The sequence below is a fragment of the Rhizoctonia solani genome, chromosome 16 (genome assembly GCF_016906535.1).
Source record: "Rhizoctonia solani chromosome 16, complete sequence".
NCBI lineage: Eukaryota > Fungi > Basidiomycota > Agaricomycetes > Cantharellales > Ceratobasidiaceae > Rhizoctonia > Rhizoctonia solani.
The window spans coordinates 3,012,995-3,033,553 of record NC_057385.1 but is presented as its reverse complement, the minus strand read 5'-3'; the positions used below and the strand labels follow the sequence as shown (position 1 = coordinate 3,033,553).

The following is a 20,559-nucleotide window of genomic DNA, read 5'->3' as shown; positions in this document are numbered from 1 at the left end:
TGGAAAGCCATCCTGCATGCGCGACATTGGCTGGCTTTCGGCATGTTGATGCATGTTGGTTGCGATCGGCCAGGACATTGGTGAGAGAAATGCATATATGCACTATTTGTCACGTCAGCGCGTTGACCATCCTGGGCCTTATCATCTGCGTTGCTGCCTCGCATACTATCACCCCCTCCTGCCCATCTTCCAACATTCCAGCATTCAAGTGTATTGTTCTTGACCCCCCGCTCATCGTCTTTTTCATTCATCGACGCGACATTCATACACAATGTAATCTAACCCCTCTCCGCACGCTCAACTCTAACCCCTCACTGACATATCTCCAACTGGAAATGTTGTACATCACCGGGAATCTCGTTATTCCGGTTTAATTGGCTCTATCCTCCAGGGGCGCTCCATCATGCGCTCGTTCCGCTTGTCACCGGCACCAACACGTCTAATCTCGCGAGCTCACGCGGTCAACTTGTACAATAGTGTAGGTCTTTGGGCGCTATATCAAATTCGGGACGAACACCCGGCAGATAGCCCACAATCATATAGTCTCCCTTTATGAATGCGCGCGCAAAGGTCTCCGAACCCGTTGCTTCCCATACGCTTAGATCCAGATCTAGGATTCGTTTATATAGCACTACCGACACGGAGCCATTTTTCGAGATAATACGCGCGTGGGTAATTTATGTTCGGAACCTCGGTCAACCAATCTCAAGGTAGCCAAGAAAGGAAGCCTTGGTTGTATATGCGCTACTAAACAAGCACGAGCCATTTCCCTTACGTCCTATCTTACGCCTAAACCAGACGCCCGTAAGCTCCAAAAGGCGAAATTCACGCAGAATTGAGAGGCTAGACGCGCTGAGGATCCTGCGCCTCGTGTCCAGGAGTCACTTGACCTTTGCGCAATACCTAGGGACGAAGGCTCTAGGGAATCCATCTCGCGAACTTTTCGACGCTGATTTCAACTCATTCCTTACCTGTACTCCCTAACCCACGTGTGTAATAGGTACTGTACAGTATAGAGGTTCATCCGAGACCGCCGATGGGCGCCGGTCCTTCTACGAAAGAGGCCAATTGCAAGGTTGAATTCGATTGCTACTCATACAGTTCTTCCCCGATCAATGCAGTCCATTATAGGGTGTGACGGATGCGTATCCTTTCGCACGTTCCAGGCGAGAATCATATTTTCAGCGTCAGATCTGCCATTGTGGTGTTATATGAACGGGCTCGGGCACCTCAGTTTCGTCTTCAAACAAATCAAAAGTTGTGAATTCGAGTGTCTCAAAAAGCAGCATGCATCAAGCAAGGCTTTCATCTTGGGAAGAAAAGTTCGTAATATATGTCGTAATCAAAAGTACAAAGATTTTCCTCTCGCTAGAATTTTTGCGAGTGGTCAGCCTAAACATAGCCACCGCCCTCAAGATAAGGGCGAACAACCTCTAAACGCCAAAACGATCATATCAAACATACGTACAAATGACTTGATTTCACATTAACATTCAAATAGGGCACATTTAAAGTCAAGTTATGAAATATTCTCAGGCGGTGGCTCTACGATTTATTGTCGTATCTTGGTCAAGCAAGAAGCTTGAGCAGCACTTTCGGTTGATCGGCCCGTTCGTTTTCGTTGCTAATAGAATAGGCCTGATTAAGACACATCCCAAGCGTTAGTTAGGCACCACGCCAGGTTTGCGCAGGTTGCGCAGATAGAATTTGGGTGATACATCTCTTGGACTCCGACCGCTCACGGTCTAGATTTCCGCTACAATGTTACCGTGCACCATGGTAGGGATTTCAGGCCGTGCATAGATGAGCACACTGGACGGCTGTTTCCGGTCGCAGTTACAGAACCCGGATCCGTGACCGCTGAAACCGATCTGAGCCACACTCTGATTAGCATGACGAATATACAGCATGTTTGTTCGACTTCAGAAGTCGGATGTATGTTAGGCCACGACCTTTGTTGCGATAGAACCTGAGAAATGTATGTGGGCCTAGAACAAAGTATCGACAACCACGAACAAGAATCAAGTAAACGTTATGATTATCTTTCAGTCAGGGTGATTGGGGCCAAGAGAAGCGATTTTGAGGTGATGGCCGGGGAGGTGAACTTGAGGAACCATGATGATTTGTCGATGGTTGGGGGCATATACGCCTTAAACCTCGTAACGTGTCTTAAACCACACAAAGTAGGATGAGTGGGGCTCACTTGCATTAGGGAAGCAATTTTACGCATGGATGATTATATCGCCATTGATATGTTGGATCGAGGACGTTTTGATCCCCGTGTTCATGCACCAAAGTACGAATACTGGTTGGCTCTATTTGAGTCGTGGGACATTTGTAAACCTAGGAGTAGTTGGATATTGACAGTATTTGAATGGACCCTAGGAAATAAGTAGTCTCTATGATGTCGAGCAATGCATTCATTTTGACTCCACTCAGATGAAGAGGTGCGATCACTAGTAATTGATCGTCACAACTGAATGTTGATCTCGCTGAAGGACACGTGGAATGCGGAGAGACTGATGAAGGCCTCCGACAGTGTTAGGATCTATAGTATGGTTGATTGTATGCGATAGGTATCGACTTGATATAGGGAAATTTGTCAGATAAGAACTCAGCCCCCATCGACGAAAAAGGTGCGGTAAGTATGAAAGAGGCTATCGAAACGAAGTATCACTGCTGGGAAATACATAATAGCTGTCCTACAGATACGGGCCCAATGCATAGCAGGTTGAGAGTCAAGAAAGAATTATGAGATATAAGAGAAATCTATAAGGGAAAGAAGCGCAGGGAAAACCAACGGAAAACTGATCGACTATCATGCACCGGATGAATGTTTAAGATACGCCTCATTCATCGCTGCGTTGGTGGTTGCATTGGTCCAGCGCTGTCAGGCAATGCAACCGAAGACCGCACGGAGCCCAGCTCTGTGGGTGATTTGATGTTAACCATTACATCAGCTGTATCAGGTTCAACCTCGCTGTCGGCACCATGGGTATCTATTCCGGGCTGGGGTTGAACAAGTGACGCACTACGGCTGTGACCGCCGGCTGGAGAATGCCCGTCGCCGAGGCCTGGCGTGGATGGAAGCGAGTTTGTTGTCCATGTTTCCGATAGGGATGCAGAGTGGAGCCCCCCATTGGTATCCACGGGTCCTTCTTCGGGATGTACCCGAAGGTTTGAAGCACTGGCTCGGGCTTCTGCGCGGGCTCGGGCTCGACGTGTGCTACCTCCGCCTGTTCGGGACGAACGGGGAAGAGTACCCATCGAGTTTGGACTGGGAAGCGACGCACCAAAGCCTGCCTGTCGAAGCTCGGCCAACATATCTTTTGCCTTGTCGGCGACAACTTCTGCCGGAGCGATAGCGTCATCGGATTTCATTGCACCGGCGTTATCTCCAATCCCACTCAAGGCACCTTCGGACACTGTTGTACTCCCTGCCATTGTGAGGGCTGCAGGAAGGCGGTGGACACTTGGGCGCGTTCTCCTTGACTTTCGAGTTCGAGGCATGGTGTCGCCATTGCGAAGTCGCTCCAGAAGCGTGTCCAAAATAGCTGCATCCTGAGGATCGCGGACGGTTTCTTCCTCCCGTGCCTTTTGTCTTGCAAGACGAGATTCCTCCGCATATTGGCGCCGCTTTTCTGCAACAACCTTTTCTTCTGCAGCGGTACGATTATCGGTTTGGCATTTCTGTGGCAAATTTTCTACTGATAAGAACAATCCAACTACTTTGTAGACTAGCTACACGTACCCGATAAGATGTGCAGAAGGTTTTGAATATACCAAAGAATTCCGCCGAGCTCATCTTCTCGTCTTCACCATAGAAGCGTAGGGTGTCAGCAAACTTCAATTCGGCCTGCTTGACGGCGTCGCTGAGATCCTCAAGCTGTTCCGTTGCTTCGGTGAGGAATCGCCACATCTTTTTCGGGTATTGATCATCAGGTGGTAGAGAGTCGATGTCTGAGAAATGCTCCGCGAGTTCGGTGCGAATGGACTTCAGACCAACACGCATCTCTCCAAAGTGTTTCTTGACTTCCAGGAGGTTTACTGAAGAACAAATAAGAAAAAAACGAATCGATAGGGCTAAGTAGAAACTATCGTACCCCGGTATGCTTCTTCTGGTTTTTGTAGTTCGTCCATAAACCTTTCCATATCTGGGAAGTGCTTCGAGACAGTCTTCTCCAAAAAGTGAAGCAGAGTTGTATTGTTAATCGACTTGGTGTCGACCAACTATATGCGAGACAATAAGCAGCCGAGTCCCTACTGCTAGAAGAAATATACTTGCCTTGTTTATGCTGCTGACTTTGAAGCCAAAGCACCTCCTTTGATACCTGTTCCATTCATGAAGTTGCCGATAAGAAGGATAAGCTACACAACGTATTGATCAGATCGAGCATATTTACCAGCAAAGATTACTCACAGACATGAGTTCTTTGAACATAGGGGCGTTCTTAGACTCTCGCACGCCTCGATCAACTTTTTTGCACCCTGTAGAGGAAACAGTTAGCGCATGCTCAGATTCAATACCGTAAATACAGACATCATTCTGTAAGCCAAAGTTTTCCTCAAAGCGGGCTCGAATAAATCATCTACACGGGGACCAAGTCGGTTAATCTTGATGAGTTGGACCATGAGCCGATCAGAAGGTGGAGCTCAGATAGTTCCTCCATAGTCGCATTCCGATAGATATTGAGTTTGCCGACTTGCTCAGGGGATGGGAGAACACGCTTGAGTTCGTCAAGGAAGCTCTCTGTGCATACTTCACGATCGGATTGAAGAATCTTGGTCGCAATCTCCTCGGGAGTCAAACGTTTGACGCGTTGGATGATAATCTCGACTCGTTTCTTGGTCTGTTGGTCAAGCACACTCTTGAGCTCGGCGCGCTTCTGCCTAGCCATAAGGTTCATAACAAGTTGTTTTGCCTTGAAATCTTCCTCCATTTCCTGCCATACACCATCTCCAAATAACTTGCGTGCCCATTCGCGCTCCTTCTCCGTATAGTCCTCGCCCCAAGTGTCTTTCCCACTTGCTGTGCTGGATCTTATCCCATTGTAGTTGTTTCATGCGGTATTCGCCATGTAGTCCACATCTTTGCGTTTGGAGGCATTTTCGCCGAAAGGTAAACCGGGCGCTTGGGGATTGACCCCTGTTTACCGGGCATTGGAGGCGGCGGCGGTGGCGGAGCACCGGGCGGTGGTGGCGGTGGCGGTGGAGGTGGGGCACCAGGAGGGGGGAGGGGAGGTGGAGGACTCCAGTGGCGGCGGCGGCGGAGGAGGAGGAGGAGGTGGTGGTGGTGGTGGTGGCGGAGGTGGCGGGCGGAGGTGCAGCAACTGGTGGGCTGGGTTCGACCGGCTTGCTCTCTGTACGATCGACTCTTCTTCCCTATCGACGGCGCCTTCGTCAGTACCCTGTGCCGTCGAGTCGAGCGAATTGCCTGGCACGGGTTTACCCATGCTAACGAGTCGACCGGCCAGTTGATCGCAGTGAGCCAGGAACATGTACGCTCTTTACGCGAATGAGGCCTTTACCAGGCGACCCAGATCGTTTTTCGCCCCCAGCTCCAGCGGCGGTTCCATCTGTAGGAACAGCAAGCCCTCCAGATTGGCCATGTGCATCAGCAGATGTTGGAACAGTATCGTCAGTGTACCCGCTTTCTCGAGATGCATGCTCGCTGTCGTCACGCCCTTCTCTAATGGTTGTTCCAGATGGGGTCCGACTACCAAGTTTGTTCGAGAGTTCGGCGAGGAATCGCGGAGGTAGCGAACGCTTGCGGATCAAGCCGCCCTGAGCTTGATCATCTCCTTGACGCGGACTGTCGATAGGAAGTCTAGATGCTCCCGTACGACGAGGGGATGCATCACCCGTACCATTGCGATGTCTGGTGCTTCGCACTGTCGCAGGGTCTCTCGCTGGATACTATAAGATAGATCAGCAAATACGTGAGGGATACCCATAGTCACTCACAGCATCAAATGAACGCTCACTCTCCATGTACTCATTATCTGCATCCTGGAATTGAGAATGACCATCAGGCCCGGCACGCCAGCGCCGTTCCCATTGATTCGAGACTTTTTCCTCCGGATCGAGGTTGCTGCTCGCCCTGTAACGCCACTTACGGCAGAACTGAGATCGACTTCACCTTCCGACTCCTCCGTATCTTCATCAAGAATGCTCCTGCCCTTTTTCTCCTCTTTTGGCCCTCGAGAATGCTAATCGTCTTCTTGCGCTCGTGTTGCTTAGTTAACTGTTCAATCAGCTGGCGACGTCCGGTGCTCTCTTGGTTACCCGCACTGGACAGCATGTTCGCTCTACCGACCTTGAGCATATTAAATAGCTCGAGGATTTGGAACTCCAGCTGCTCAATCCTCTCTCGATGCGATCGTCCTTCTTCAACCAGTTTAGCTTGGAGCGCGTTCGAATTGTCACGCGATTGGCGAAGCTTGTCTTCAAGTATTGCGACTTTGGCCTTGAGGTCACCGACTAAACCGTCAGATCCTTTCCCCAGCTCCTCATCCAGCCTCTCCTTGTCATACTTTATCGAACAAGTTGCCCTCGAAGCTCCGAGACTTCAGCCTCTGCCTTTTCTGCCCTTTCTTGCTCACTGAAGCTGGAAGCAAGCTTCTGGAACGAAATAGCAGGGATCGCCAAACTCGTGTGCATACGACGCTCTTCGCTCAAGGATGATATCGGTAATCAGCCCATCGATAACCTGATAGTACTTCGTGCGAGTGTCCGTGTCGTCTTGCGGAATAAGCAACAGGTGCTTCAGACAGGATAAGAAATACGCCTGGGCCGGGGATTCTCTGATAGTCTCGTTGACCGTCTTGAAAAGCTCGTATGGATCCTGCATATTGCTCAACACTTCCCGCCCTAATTGGTCCCTTAATTCGGCCTGATCCTCCTCTGAAGACGCAAGGTATTGGTTCAAGTTGGTCATCATTCCGTCCGTCACGTTGCCCATCTCCTTGGCAAAGTCGATGATCTGCTGGACTCCAGCCATCTCCATGTTCGTACGAAGGGATATGCGAGTTTTCAGGTCCGGAGCTCGAGTCAATATCGCATTGAGGGTCATGATTGTATGAAGCTATGCGGGTGTACGATTAGCATCGCAAACGAATGGATGTCATTGGATTGCTCACTGTGTAATCTCCCAGCCCCGAATCTGCGCCCACAGCTTTCTTGAAATCCTTGCTGGTCCCCACCAAACTTCCCATCCTGCCACGACTTAATAGAATATTCAAGGTCGTCTGGAACCAGAACGTGAATGGTCCCTTGTCATTATGAGTGTTGCTGAGAACATCAAGGCAGTGAGAACTAATTGATAGGAATGGTCCTCGGCGTAAATGAGAGCAATCGTTAATTCTAGACCGGCTTTCCTGGAGGGAATATGAGGACTGGCAAGAACGGTAACCAAGTGATTCACGGTCGTCTGTTGCGCTATAGCTTCTCGTTGACCAACCTAGCTGTGGAGTAAGGATCAACTATCCACTTTCCTATCGAATGAAACATACCTGGGAGTTCAAAAGCGTCTTGAGACATTTGAGAATCTCGATTTCCTGTAGGGTTTCAACCTCAGTCCTAGATGTGGCATTAATTATAATCGTGGGCCAATAGTTGTGAGACTAACCTCCGTGTTGCTGGCCGATTTAAGGAGTTCAAGCGGGATGCCAAAACGGCAATGCCTTGCATGTCTATAAAGTCGTGAAACCAGGCCAAGGGCATAGTGCGCAACGAAACACCAAGCCCCTGGATATCCTTGGGAGTGATCGTGTTGGTCATGAACTTTTGTATGTAATATTCTCCAGTATCCTTGGTGTTTAAGCCTATTGAACCTGCACCACTTCCTGCCGTAGCTCGTTTGTCTGCAGCCTTGGCCTTGGCTTGTTCTTCACGCCAGCGCTTCCTCTCGTTCTCATAGACGATGAGCCACTTGTTTTCCATGGTGAGCCCCTCTCCGCCGACATCAAGACTCTTCCCAACGCCCAAAAACATAGATTGAATAACGTCATCAGAGGGTCGATCCATGTAAAAGCCATCATCGGATTTTAGCTGTCGCAAGGAACTGAGAGTCGAGGCAGCTTGCTGTGTATTGTAGTGGGATGTACGCGACGTATCACTTTTCATTGTGAGAGATGAAGACGGGCGATGACCCCCGTGACGAGAGGATCCAGGTGGCGACATAGGAGGACCAAAATCAGAACCGGGTGCACTAGCGCCAGTGTTGCGCCTATCGCCTGCCCGTATTGTAGCATCCATATCACGAGTCCTCCTCGGGGATTCAAACCCATATCCATAACTGGAACCGGACATGTTTGAAGGACTGGGAGAAGTGGGACGTTCTCCTTCGGAAAGATCTAATCTTCTGCGCGAGCGCGTAAAGTTCATCTCTGTCCCGTTAGAGGTAAGGCCTGGGTTTTGCGTTGGGGCAGATATTCCGGAGGATCCAGACGTCCGTAGTGCTTGAGACATAGTCCCCACGGGTAAGGGCGGGCGGTCCCGAGTGGTGTTCTCATAGCGCACAGACCGTTCGCTAAGCTCAGATTGCGATGCAGATGACTCTCGGGGGCGGCTCTTCCGCCGGCCGAACAAGGCATCCATCCTAATAGGTAATGTATTTAGATAAACGTAGTTGCTGTGATAGGGCTTCCAGTGATAGTCAGTGCGGCTACTACAGATATACGATATCAGCATTATATAATAACGTGAGAGCCGCCAGCACATACGTTGGTCATGAGAAACGAGAAAGAGAGAGTATTGGTCGACCGTCTATAAACCCCGAAAGAAATGATATGCAAGAGAATGATCGCTAGTGAGTTGTACACTTGTCAACGGGCGACTGGTTGAATTTTGAAATTTAATTATGTCCTCAGTACCTCCCCAGAGGTTTTGAAGTCGGTATCGACCTGGCACCTAGTAGAGAAGTTGAGGTCAATTGACAGTCGAGAATGTAGTCGTGCGCCCTGGCTCAGGAGTGGTAGGTAAGGTGGAAAGGGAAGTCTAATCGAATTTCACGTAAACAGAAGTAAACACGATCCAAATAACCTCACATGACCGAATATAGTACTCAGCCCTTGTCTACTGAAACAAGCCTTGACTACCACGAGGCTTAGTGCATTGGTATATAAACCCACTGCTTGCACCTCTGTTCAACACACGTTTAATCGCCTACGGCCCTTTATCACTGAAACCAATCATGCCTGAGTACGTTCATAAAAAGCGCTCTTGATGTATGCTCATCCATACACGCTAGATTTACACCTATTCAAGTTGTGGATCGTTCAAAGGAAAAGGAATGGCCCCACAAACTCGGTTGGTGGACCCCTTTGGGCTTTGTATGTCAGTTACTGAATACTGGTTTCAGGAGTCATGGACTGGGACGACACCAGGATTGTGTTTACCAAACGCCAGCTAATTGACTTTTTGAAGTGAGTTTCGCGTCTCCTGTGATATGTTTTCCTGCACAATTATCCGCTAAGGCGTGAGTTGGCAGATACGTCGGTGTAAGTGCTATTTTACGCGATAATTAGGCGGTCTAACGCCTTATTTTGCATAGGTAACCGTCGATACCAACTTTGCGCAAATTGCCAAACTTCCACGTGAGTTTACTGTTATAAGAGTTTTCAAATGAGATTGAACGGTACCGCAGGATACGCCGAATTCGGTACCATCTCCGGCGAATCGTCGAACGCTGGAGCTATTCCGGTAGAAACAAGCGCCGCACCAGTCCAGGCCGAGAGCGCTTCGTCAAACCCAGGCGACTCATCTTGGAAGCCTACTCGTCGCGTTCGCACAGTACCTGGGGGAGTACAGTCCATCCAGTTGGGAGATGGTGATGAGCCTCCCTCGTGGGCAGCACCTTCTGCTAAGGCTACTACCGCTGCTCCTACCGCTGCTCCTGCTGCACCCACTCCTGCCTCACCGGAGCCCGAATATCGAGGGGTGGTTGATAGCGATGGGGTGAGCTGCCTCCCTTATGGGATTGTACTTGGATTTTAACGATGATTATTACAGCAACCCTTCAAACCGACGCGTCGCGTCCGGACTGCTCCTGGTGGAAAAGACTCCATTGGCGCGTTTTTGGGTGGAGAGTAGCTTTGGATGCTAATTTGATGTTATTGCTGCTTGTACGGGGGTTCGAAATCAATAGTTTTGAGGGGATTTGCTGCTAGACTCTTCAGTTTGAACAATTAAGTTCAATAATAGTCAAAACGTGTGAATGAATCTTCGGCCTTAATCAATAAGCATGTAAGCATTTTGTAGTTCGATATAACGGTAGAATGGCAGATGCAGTAATGCAATACACCCCGCATAAGTACTACAGAGTATGCAAAGTGACACAAGTTCCAAATACTACTTATCTAATACTTCTTGGTAAAGATTCAATATGATTCCTAGGCGTGCAGAGCCACAAAAATATAGCGGCAGTGGGGTTCGAACCCACGACGCCTTTCGGCAGGAGAAATCAGCCAATGGACTTAAACCTCCCGTGTTAACCACTTCACTATACCGCTCAACCTCAAGGGCTGGGTAGAAAACCTCCATCCTGAGTGATTTGGGCATAAACTCTTGGCGGTTGAGTAAAGGTGGCTGTGTGACTGATCCACGGGCTATAAGTTGCAACGCCAAGTGATCGTGTTTTCTCATCTCTCTCCATACACACCCCTAGTTTCGATCCTTCTTCTTCAATCACAACCTATTCATAAGATGCTTTTCAAAACTTCTGCAATCATTGCCCTGGCCGTCGCCCCCTACGCGTTTGCTCAAAACGAAGCTATTCAGCTGCAGTCGATTATCGCTCAGTTCAAGAATGCTAAGCTCACCCCTGAGTAGGTCATTTGTGATTCGAACATCGTTTGGCTGTTTAAAAATATTTTTTCAGGCCTCTCCCGACCTTCAGTCCTACAGCTCTTTTAGGAGTGACCTATGGGTCCGCGCAATTGACCCTGGAAAGCCCCAGACTGTCGATGGTAGAGTGTATAGTTTTCCTGAAGAAGGATGAAGTGTCTGATACATTGAATCTTAGCTGTCAAGCCTGAGCCCAAACTCACGCTGACTCCGGTCACGACATCTCCAGATGTTACTGCCAGCGGTACATACACCGTTGCCATGATTGACGCCGACTATGTCGGTGCTAGCCAGGCCGAGGGCCAAACCCGACACTGGCTTGTCAATGGCGTCAAGGCTACCGGTAAGCCTTGTCGCGCTCGTCCCTATCTTTCAGACCCTAAAGCCGTATAATTACAGGAACATCGGCTCCTTGGACCCTCGACACTAGCGCGGGCACCAACATCACTGCCTATGGTGGCCCTTTCCCTGCAGAAGGGTCTGGCGCTCATCGCTACATGCTGCTTGTTCTCGCACAGCCCACTACCTTCGCTGCTCCGGCTACTCCTGCCGCCAACTCTCTATCGAGAAGTTCGATTTTGAGGCGTATGTCAAGAGCGCTGGTCTCGGCAGTATTGTTGCTGGCTCTTACATTACTGTCGAGCAAGGGACTGCTACTCAGAGTGTAGAACCCACATCGTCTGTTGACACTGCCACCTTGAGCGCTCCTTCCTCTTCTACTTCGGGCTCCAGTGCTGCCACTGGTTCTCGTACTGCAACCGGAACTGCCCCAGCTTCTACCAGCACCAACGCTGCCTGGGTCGCGTCGTTGAGTGGGGAATGCGGTGCTGCTGTCCTCCTTGGAGCCATTGCTCTTAAGTTGACGGACTTTTGGTTCTGAAATGGACATTTGATTCTGGTTTTGTATCTGGTACTCTCATTCGTAATGCATTCTCTCGTTTAATCCCGTTTTTCACTGGCAAGATTTTCTATGGCGATACACCGGTTGAAAAAGTTTCGAATACAAATGGCGCTTGAGAAGTACCCCGTTTTAACCGAAATCATCCAGTGCAAAGGCGCTATATATTGAGAAATCAAGAACGGCGGGATGACCCTTGGTATATTAAACCTTTTACACTTTTTTGCAAACTCAATGGCCACCTTGCACCCTGCTTCAACCACAGCAGTTAACAATGCATGAGCTGGAGCCCGCTGTGAATGATGCTCTACCGCAGTATCCAAGTGTTCTAGTTCATCATCACGGAATTCTTCGATGACAGACTTGAGCAATGGGATACTCGGATGTTTGGTTTTCAATCCATCAAGTCTGCGAGTTGACTTTGATGATTGTGGCTGAGGATTATACTCAGGAACGTGGAAATTACTTACTCATCATAGTGTTCTCCAATAACCGTTTCTACGGCCTCAGTGCAGGCCATCGCGGCTTCCCTACCCATTAAAGCAGTTACGGCACCCAGACTCACCACCGACTTGTGCTAGCGGGTGTAGGATCGTCGGCTTCACTCGGTGTTGAGCTTGGAGCGCGTTCATGACTGAAAGATGACGTTCTTGATCCCACATGTTCTGTGTTCACAAGGGGGGAGGTTGTTGGGGTTTAATGGAGATCAATCTTTCAAGGTTTGACGAGACGTCCGCCAACTCGGACTTACTTGGATAAGGCCGCCCACCTTCGGTCACTTCCCAGGACTGCCATTTGCCCCATGTAGATGTAATTGGCTGCTACTTCACCAGCCTGGTCAACTCGCAGGGCCGCCTCGAGTCCTTCTCTTTGGGGGCGGGTCAAGTCGGAAGGAGTTCATGTGTGGCAGGGGATGGTGCCTGTGCTCTCACGTACGCAGATGAAGCAAGGTTTGGGCTTGAAGAAGCGGAATGAATGCGCGCGCGACCTGAACCCGCAGCAGCAGCACAATATCTCCAGAACTTTCGAGAGAGAAAGGGCATTCAAACAGATGGAGAAAGGTACCAGGGCCGATGGTAGTCTGCTTCGGGAAACGCGATTGCGAGCATCGTGCGTCACGTGGCTATGTGGTAATTGTGGCGCATACGATCAGGTCCAGGTTCACGGGTATCTGATGCATATATAAGTTGTATTGAGGCGCGATAAGCGTACATTATTCACTTGAACTCCACATGCGCGCGGGTTGAATGTACAGGTATATGTGTGTAAGACGGAATAAATGCCGAAACTGATAACCAAGCGCTGGAGTTACCCCCAGACCAACTACCATAAAATGAATACACTACTATCACAATGCTAACCCTAACCGAGTATCCTAGTTGGATTTTAATCCTACTCGCGCCAAAAATCCCCTCTTCTTCGGTGACCCGGGATCAGAGGCTCGCCATCCAAGGAAGAGAAAGGAGGATAGTCCCGCTGGGTTGGTGTTGTGGCGTCTCTAGCTATCGGCATGGTCGCAGCTCGGCGACTGTCGACTCCCGTAACACGATCAAGGAAATTTGCAGTAAGTCATTGACAATGGCTGGATGCGTCCACGATAAGAAGTGAGGTGCATCCGGGATTATATGAAGCTCTCGCTGCATTCGGTAGTGCCGCGTAGTGATCATGGGCAACTTCGGGTGGGTATGGCACGTCTTTCTCTAAAGGGAAATTGGGTATTAGCCATGAGTTTGGTCTGAAATGCCATTGCAAACATTTACCTCCATGTAGGATGAGAACAGGGCATGTTATGGTTTTCCATAGCCGTGGTTCGACGGGCTCGCGGTCCAATAAACTAGAGAATATTTCGTGATCAACTTGCGATTTGATGGGCGAAACTTGCTGGTTGCCCCATTCGTCAACAAGCGACTCTGAAATCAATGGGTCCGGTTACATTCCAGCTGGAGGTAAAAAGTGTACGTACGAGCGGTGGGGTCCTCCCAAAGTATATACATTAGTGCGTGGCTGGACACACCTATTAATCAGCTGCACTATTGGGGACATTATGGGAACTTAAACTCACACAACGTCTGATGGAAGATGATCAGACCCGTCGTCTGCGGGGCTCATAACATGCATCCCTAGATGGATGGGAAGGTCGTTAACACTTAAGCGAGGGGGATAGCGGAGAACTCCGGATGTTGGCGTACCTCAGAAACCTGTATTGCTCCAAATTTTCTGGGGTCTGAAGAGCGGAAAGTAAGTAGACGTAGTCGGGACACTTAGGAGCGGCTTACCTCGACGGGAGGGTGCTTTGCGCATAGAATCAATGCAGCCACCCTTTCAGGCTGCAACATATGCATACGCACTGCAATTGGTCCGCCAAGCTGTTTCCAAAGATATATGCCTTCTTGACTTCAATGTGTCAAGAACTTGAAGGATGTCTTTGGCGATCTGTGTTGCACCATTGTGAGCCTATAGTTACTGTGTGTGAGCAAGTCAAACTTGCCTTCCAGAAGTCGTATGGTTAGTATCAATACTAGATTTCGTCTCGCCATGATAGTGATGGTCTACCGCAAGCTAGACCGGAGTAGTGTCAGTGTGGGAGAAGGGGGTTCAGTGCTCAGACCTACGAGGTGTACCCTTGGCTAGTCGAGCATCACGGTACTGAGGCGCGAAAAAGTGGAGGTCAAAGAACCGGGGGTGAAGTAAGAGTACAATGGTTTGCTTTGGTCGAGCGTGGGATTCACTCGATTGGACACGAAGGTATGGTAGTGTATTTGAGTCCACTGGAGACCTTGATGAAAGGCATGTTGAAAAGACTGAGTGGGGGCGAGGGCAGGGGGGTGGAGTCTAGGTTGGAACAAGTACCAGCAGTATCCCGAATTTATGTCCGTGGTTAATTTGGGGAACCCTCCCCCGGATAGGTTATTTAATTCCGCATAGAGCGGGAGTCGGCAACAACCAGTGAAGCTGGGCTGGTTCACTAATCACACCGATCCCAACTAGGTTCCCGACCGAGAGCCTGTCTCGCGTTTCTGTGTTTATTGTTCTGAACCCTGATCATGCGGATGAAGCTAGGAACGTGGATTGATTGAGTCAAATGGCAATATCAAGCGACGGTACCATGTGGCTTGGCCGCTGTTTGACAAGGTCTTCCGATACGTCGATCATCGGTCGATCGACATTCTTAACTCAAAACTTGGGATCCATACCACTTACATTTGGCCAGCCCAAGCAATTTCCGTGTGGCGTCCCGGCATTGTTATCATAGGCCGCTTTTAAGTGGGACAAGAGTGTCATTTATAGGAATTCAGTTTGCATGAATTCAGTTTAACTTCTGTACTGATAGAGCTATATATCGAAGTCTAAGCCCCACCGTATTCGTAACCGATGTCACAGGGCAACCTAGCTAATTTTGGGGGAGTGTATAAAGTACCATAAGTCGACATAGGGTGGGAGAGGTAACTAAATTAAGGGGTCATATGATGGACACTACACAATGCGGGTGCAGTACTCGCATAATTTACTCAGTGTAATGTAAAGCTATGAAGGAGGGCCAGAGCGCAGAAGGCTCCACAAAACCAAAAACCAAACTCGTAGCCTTCTGGGTCGGCGTGGGTACTGAAAGACCAAAGCTTTTTCAAACAAGTGTAATTTGTTAGCAACCGACAAAACACTTAAATGAGTGGCTTACATAACCACCCAATATCTACATGGAACGCATACAGTGAGCCATCGTACTGACCAACCTTGCCCATTACTTACTGGTCCCATGAATCGCGCAAGTGATACCACCGACTGGGCAAGCCCGTTCGCAAGCCCCATTGTTTGTGGAGTGCACACTGTACAACATTTCATTAGTAACCCATGCATCCTGTTTCACAAGACAATGAAGACGCTGACTATAATTGAGAAGCACAGTAACCGCAGTGTATGAAAAAGTTATTCCGCAATAGCGTACCGCGCTTATGGTTATCTTCAGTACACCTTCCGCGTAATCGGATATGAGAAGAGTTAACTTACGTGCTAAAAGTCAGCGCTAGAAGGCGAGTACACGGTTACTTTCTCGCTTCGTGCACTGGGAAATGACGAGGACATACCCGCCATGACCATTTCCCTACTAGCACCTGATTTGGCGAGCGGCCGCGCGAGGGTTACCGATATGTAAGAAAACATAAGTAGCAATACCCCAAATCGAAACATAGACAAGTGCGAGAAACGACCCAGTGGTGGACTGGTATCGCCGAAATTCCGATCAGAACCAAACCAGGAAGGGCGGGAGGCGAGGCAAGACTTACCCCATCGTTCTATCGTGAAGATGTCAGGGATAAGTAACTTCTATATCATGGACAAATAGGGCCAAGGTAACACTCACGGGTACAGATAAAACTGGTAAAAGATTTGAGCAAGACACATCATGGCAACTAGAATCAGATGATATTTCAGAGAGATCTTCACAGTTTCACCGATACACGTTGCTTACTGAGTTGTGCAAAGTCACCTGCACTTAATCCTAGTCCACCTTGGGCGCGCTTAGATACAAGATAGGACATAAATACTTGATCATGGACCGTGCTGTGAAGAGCTAGGAGGCCGTACTAGATAAATAGGTAAGTTCCGAGAGATAGATAGTACCGTGCACTCTAACTTACTTGAAATATGATAATCAATGGTAACTGAGAAAAAAATGACGCTTTCGCTAATTCGGAGCCCTGTAAATCATAGGCTACAGGCTTCCCCTCCATGATAGGTTGCAACATATCGATGTTTACCACATTTCCTGCGACAATACCACTCGCATTAGGCGCATTGAGACCGAGGGAAGGTGACCGTAAACCGGTATTTTCAAGGATAGTGGGATAAGAGTTTGATCGAAACCGACTAACACTGTTGTTGGCCGAGAGCGAGAGCGAGTGTGGTCGGTTGTCGCGGGGCAAAGTATTCCCATTCACTGTTGGCGCCACACGACGAGTGGCGGAAGCCGAGCGCGCGCGATAATCTGTGATTGGTGCGGCCCTTACCGAATTTGAGGGAATCGCTGGGCCATCCATAGAAGGTGCGAGTTGATCATCAAAATCACACAAGTCATCATCATCCACATCCATAGTGAGCGCAGAAGCGACCCATAGGTCACCAATAGACGTCACCGTCAATTCATTCGCTATACAATACTCTTGATTAGGTCAAGTTTCACATTTGACTCGAGAACATACAACTCACCCATAACCATCCGTTCTGCCAAGCGCGCTTCCTGTCCCTCGGAGTCGTTTCCGATGCGCATACCTCCCAGATCCTCATCAATTCCTGCTCGGCGCCTTGCGGCAGCTGCAACCAAGCTTGCTGTGCTGAACCTGTGGCGGAACCCATTCCCAAAATGGCTGCGATACGGCTCGCCATACCCAGAGTTCCCACTTACGGCAGATGACAGAGTCCAGGTACGCTCGCCAAAAGGTATACCGGATCTGTTGATTTCAGCCTGTTCAATGTTGTTCATCGTTCCATATTCAATCGAGCATGTCTCGAGAGTCGAATTACCCCTGAGAACAGAGCCTTCGTTCAGGCCCCTCGTCGGAGAATGCTCAACTGGGAGGGCCCCAATTTCAGCTGCACTAGTTCCTTCAGTGTTTGCAGATATTATCCCAGAACGAGGTCGAGGTCCTCCATCGTGATCCAAAGTTAATGCCAAAAGCCCGCCACTAATGGTGATGGATGCGGCTACAAGGGTAGGTAACAGGTAAGGGAACTCGACAAACACGGGTAGGCGGGCGAACAAATCCCATTTTTTGGTAGGATTTTCGACTATCATGTTTATATTCACAAGTAAGTATTCTGATCTGCGCTCCGACGAACGGACTTTCAACTCACAAACGCCCCCAATGATCGCGCCAGCCACACCTACAAATTCGGAGATTAGCGGAAAACCAGGGGATGTAAGTATACATACCTCCTAATCCCCAGCAAAATCCCAAAATGGCATACACTTGAGCTTCGTTGCTCGAATCCGAGATCAATGCGACACTTCCGCGAGCCACGCCAACAGCTCCACCAAACGCGCCTTGCAGAAGTCTAACGAAAACAGCAAACTTAAATGATTTGGACATTCCAAATGCAATGCATGTGAATCCACTTCCAAGGAGTGATGAGACTAGTACGACGCGTCGTCCGAAACGCTCCGCAAGGCTGGACCTGTGTGGTTTGCTATTGGTTAGCTAACGGAATTGGTTTCTGGCGCGATAATGTCGAGGGCGCACCAGAGAAGAGAAGTAAGGAACTGAGAGATAAAGAAGACCGAGACGAGAATACCAGTCCATAAGCCGACCTCGGTCGGTTCGAAGGTTCCGAAGCCTGGTCCGAACAATTCAATGGATAATATTTCATCCCAGATGTTAGAACAACTCACTCTCGACCAAGAAGAAAGCCCATGGAGCAGATACATTTGCACTTAGAAATTCCCCCATCAGAGTCTGGGGGGCTCAGTCTCCTACACTCAAACAAGGTTGAACAACGGCTCACAATGCATAGCACGATTAGCGGAACGATTGGCAGAGGTGTAGCCTCTGGACTAGGTAAGCCTGTCGGAATAGCCATGCTCATCCTTGTAGTAGATTCTGGAACCGAATGTACGCGATCACCAAGAGGAACTCCACCTCCGCCGATAGGCCCGGACGTCGGCGGGGCATTATCGATGTTCGTGAGTCGACTCCTCGATCTATGGGTCTGACGCGAGAAGGAGACGCGTACAGGAGGCGGGCGTTTACCAGGGATTAACGGTGATTGAGGGTCATCAATAGGATCGTTACTCGAGTTCATGACAGTCAGTGGGATACTCGCTTTGGATGTCGTGGGCTCAAAATCCGATCTATCCGGTCTCTTAAATACACTTTTGAACAAGCATATAGGGGCTTTTGCGGCTGCTGTGATATTTGTGATTCACCTCTGGGGAGAATAGGGGGAGTCCACTACGCTGTTGCCATAGTCCTTATGCGGGGATTGGATACCCGATTGGCTTAATGGATCGCGCATATTTAGCTGCGCGAGATATGCGACGGGGATGATAAGACCGAAGAGCAAGAAAAAGATCCTCATTCTGTGACATACTGTGAAGCATAAATGGCGCGCTTTGTTTGTATCCGAATTCAGTATCGCCACCAGAGCCAAAGAAAACCCAATTTGAAATTTACGGGTAGATCGCCCGCCCCCTATTTGGGTATCTGAGTGTTCGAGTTGGCCAGCTGAACTGAGTACCAAAGCTTGTGTAAGCGAATAAGCGATCAGAGCGATCATCAAACTTGAGCTTGTCAGACCACGTCAGATCATCCTTATTTCGAGGAGATTGACGATGCTGTTTGGGTGCTTTTCCACATTATTCCGCCCCGGGCATTTTCCGTGATTATATTGCGCGATGATAGGCGGCTCATACACCCTAGAATGGATACTGTAGCCTCGTAAATCTTTGCCTTGATCCGACCCTCAAAAAGTAGGGGGCGTTTCGAGCCTTTAGTACACCGGTATCTGATGTTCTGCAGTGCCAATCTGGCTAAATACGTCATAGGTTTAGTTGTAAACGTTATTCGGGTTTTATAGTGGTAGTCTAATGCGATTCTGGTGGTACTTGCCGAAAAGTCTCAACATGACGCAGAGTCTGGAGGTATAGTTCTGTTGCTGTTGCTTTTTTCGCGAAGACCATGTTAATCTTCTAATAAAAAGATTTTGTCAATTTGGGGTAACATTTGTGACACTCTATCGGTCTTTTAGATCTTGGAGGAACACTAGTCTATCCCTCACGCGAAAACTTTGCTTTCAATACCTCTACTGGTATCCGAGACTCTCGGACACACTTCGCGTCACCACTCACGTCTGCCCGGTATCATTCACTCACAGAACTATCTACACACCAACTTCAGGAAAACTAGGGTACGGCTCTGAATGGCGATGCCAGATGCAGCTTGGGTGGAACACTAGTTATATACCCCTCAATCTAACAAAGTTATCCCTGGAGAGCATACACTTGTTAGAGTTAGTACCAGTTCCAACAATGTGACTATATGCGGTACAGGGTTTTGATGGTCCCATTATCCATATTCTGGGGTTATGTGCTCCAAAAGCGTCTCAGTAATTTATAGAGTTGGTCGAGAGTGTATTAGAGCCCAATAAATCGTTTGCATCGTGTCATAATAGTACCGATCCTCAAATTAGCAGAAAATAGCATTGTATACCGATGTTTACTCCCTTGGTTGTGCGGATGGATTTATTGCTCTAGGCATCGGGGGCTCAGTTGTCAACTTGAATCTTAACGAGCGCAAAAGCTCAAAAGTATCGGTAAAGCTTTGACTGATTTTGTAAGTGACCGAGCCCGAATCTCTTCTATCCTTCAATGCTGCGGTATGTCCGTTTGTCCCGCCAAGCGTCCGCTCAAATGAGGTGTCCCCATGGTCTCACGATATAGCTCCCAGGATCTTGAGTGATCGATTGGAAAATTCGAACTATACTAAGAGTAGGGCCCCCTAAAGTTTGCGTGCCCAACTGCTCAGGCCGTCGAGCCAGGCCTGGCCTCACAAAAATGGTCAGGCTATGTGATAATCCTCTTGTCAACCGACCGGTCTGTAGACATATCACGAGAAGCTTGGAGGCGTCATCTCGACCCGACAGACAACATTTGATGAACAAGTTTAAGATTGCTCCCGGTGCATGTTTTGAGAGCTTCGGTAATAAGTTACGACTCAGTCGGTATTCCTGTCCGGGGTTCTCAAGGTACAGGCACCCACCGGCTATACGTCCGATAAACCTTGGATGAAAGTAAACGGAAGTTGTATGCGGGCTCCGATGGTATCTCC

The 20,559-nt window shown here is 49.0% G+C and overlaps 6 protein-coding genes and 1 non-coding gene across 7 annotated transcripts; 2 read left to right on the top strand and 5 right to left on the bottom strand.

The window, feature by feature from the left end:
- Positions 1-2,853: 2,853 nt before the first annotated feature.
- RhiXN_02242 (cytokinesis protein sepA) lies at positions 2,854-8,598 on the bottom strand (the record flags this gene model as incomplete). The annotated part of the gene is made up of 14 exons (XM_043322061.1): positions 2,854-3,690; positions 3,752-4,047; positions 4,104-4,230; positions 4,421-4,546; positions 4,596-5,034; positions 5,088-5,408; positions 5,468-5,916; positions 5,965-6,100; positions 6,246-6,551; positions 6,603-7,084; positions 7,140-7,271; positions 7,316-7,459; positions 7,512-7,578; positions 7,628-8,598. The coding sequence occupies 14 exons, from the start codon at positions 8,596-8,598 to the stop codon at positions 2,854-2,856; spliced, it is 4,833 nt and encodes a 1,610-aa protein (XP_043187884.1).
- A 595-nt stretch (positions 8,599-9,193) lies between these two features.
- On the top strand, positions 9,194-10,092 carry RhiXN_02241 (uncharacterized protein; the record flags this gene model as incomplete). The annotated part of the gene is made up of 7 exons (XM_043322060.1): positions 9,194-9,201; positions 9,251-9,309; positions 9,362-9,425; positions 9,491-9,500; positions 9,554-9,596; positions 9,647-9,957; positions 10,012-10,092. The coding sequence occupies 7 exons, from the start codon at positions 9,194-9,196 to the stop codon at positions 10,090-10,092; spliced, it is 576 nt and encodes a 191-aa protein (XP_043187883.1).
- Positions 10,093-10,416: 324 nt separating this feature from the next.
- On the bottom strand, positions 10,417-10,511 carry RhiXN_12466. The gene has a single exon. It is a non-coding gene; the product is annotated as a tRNA-Leu (tRNA).
- Positions 10,512-10,704: 193 nt separating this feature from the next.
- Positions 10,705-11,725, top strand: RhiXN_02240 (uncharacterized protein; the record flags this gene model as incomplete). The annotated part of the gene is made up of 5 exons (XM_043322059.1): positions 10,705-10,826; positions 10,880-10,974; positions 11,024-11,188; positions 11,245-11,301; positions 11,364-11,725. 5 exons carry the CDS (start codon positions 10,705-10,707, stop codon positions 11,723-11,725), a joined length of 801 nt encoding a protein of 266 aa, XP_043187882.1.
- A 150-nt stretch (positions 11,726-11,875) lies between these two features.
- On the bottom strand, positions 11,876-12,852 carry RhiXN_02239 (ubiquinone biosynthesis monooxygenase COQ7; the record flags this gene model as incomplete). Its single annotated transcript, XM_043322058.1, has 7 exons — positions 11,876-11,938; positions 11,986-12,151; positions 12,214-12,273; positions 12,309-12,377; positions 12,495-12,611; positions 12,676-12,731; positions 12,793-12,852. 7 exons carry the CDS (start codon positions 12,850-12,852, stop codon positions 11,876-11,878), a joined length of 591 nt encoding a protein of 196 aa, XP_043187881.1.
- Positions 12,853-13,312: 460 nt separating this feature from the next.
- RhiXN_02238 (uncharacterized protein) lies at positions 13,313-13,852 on the bottom strand (the record flags this gene model as incomplete). Its single annotated transcript, XM_043322057.1, has 4 exons — positions 13,313-13,443; positions 13,504-13,653; positions 13,707-13,747; positions 13,806-13,852. 4 exons carry the CDS (start codon positions 13,850-13,852, stop codon positions 13,313-13,315), a joined length of 369 nt encoding a protein of 122 aa, XP_043187880.1.
- A 1,993-nt stretch (positions 13,853-15,845) lies between these two features.
- On the bottom strand, positions 15,846-18,811 carry RhiXN_02237 (major facilitator superfamily transporter; the record flags this gene model as incomplete). Its single annotated transcript, XM_043322056.1, has 12 exons — positions 15,846-15,959; positions 16,024-16,032; positions 16,101-16,114; positions 16,209-16,323; positions 16,378-16,886; positions 16,946-17,524; positions 17,591-17,620; positions 17,670-17,911; positions 17,977-18,070; positions 18,126-18,189; positions 18,239-18,605; positions 18,660-18,811. 12 exons carry the CDS (start codon positions 18,809-18,811, stop codon positions 15,846-15,848), a joined length of 2,289 nt encoding a protein of 762 aa, XP_043187879.1.
- Positions 18,812-20,559: the final 1,748 nt, after the last annotated feature.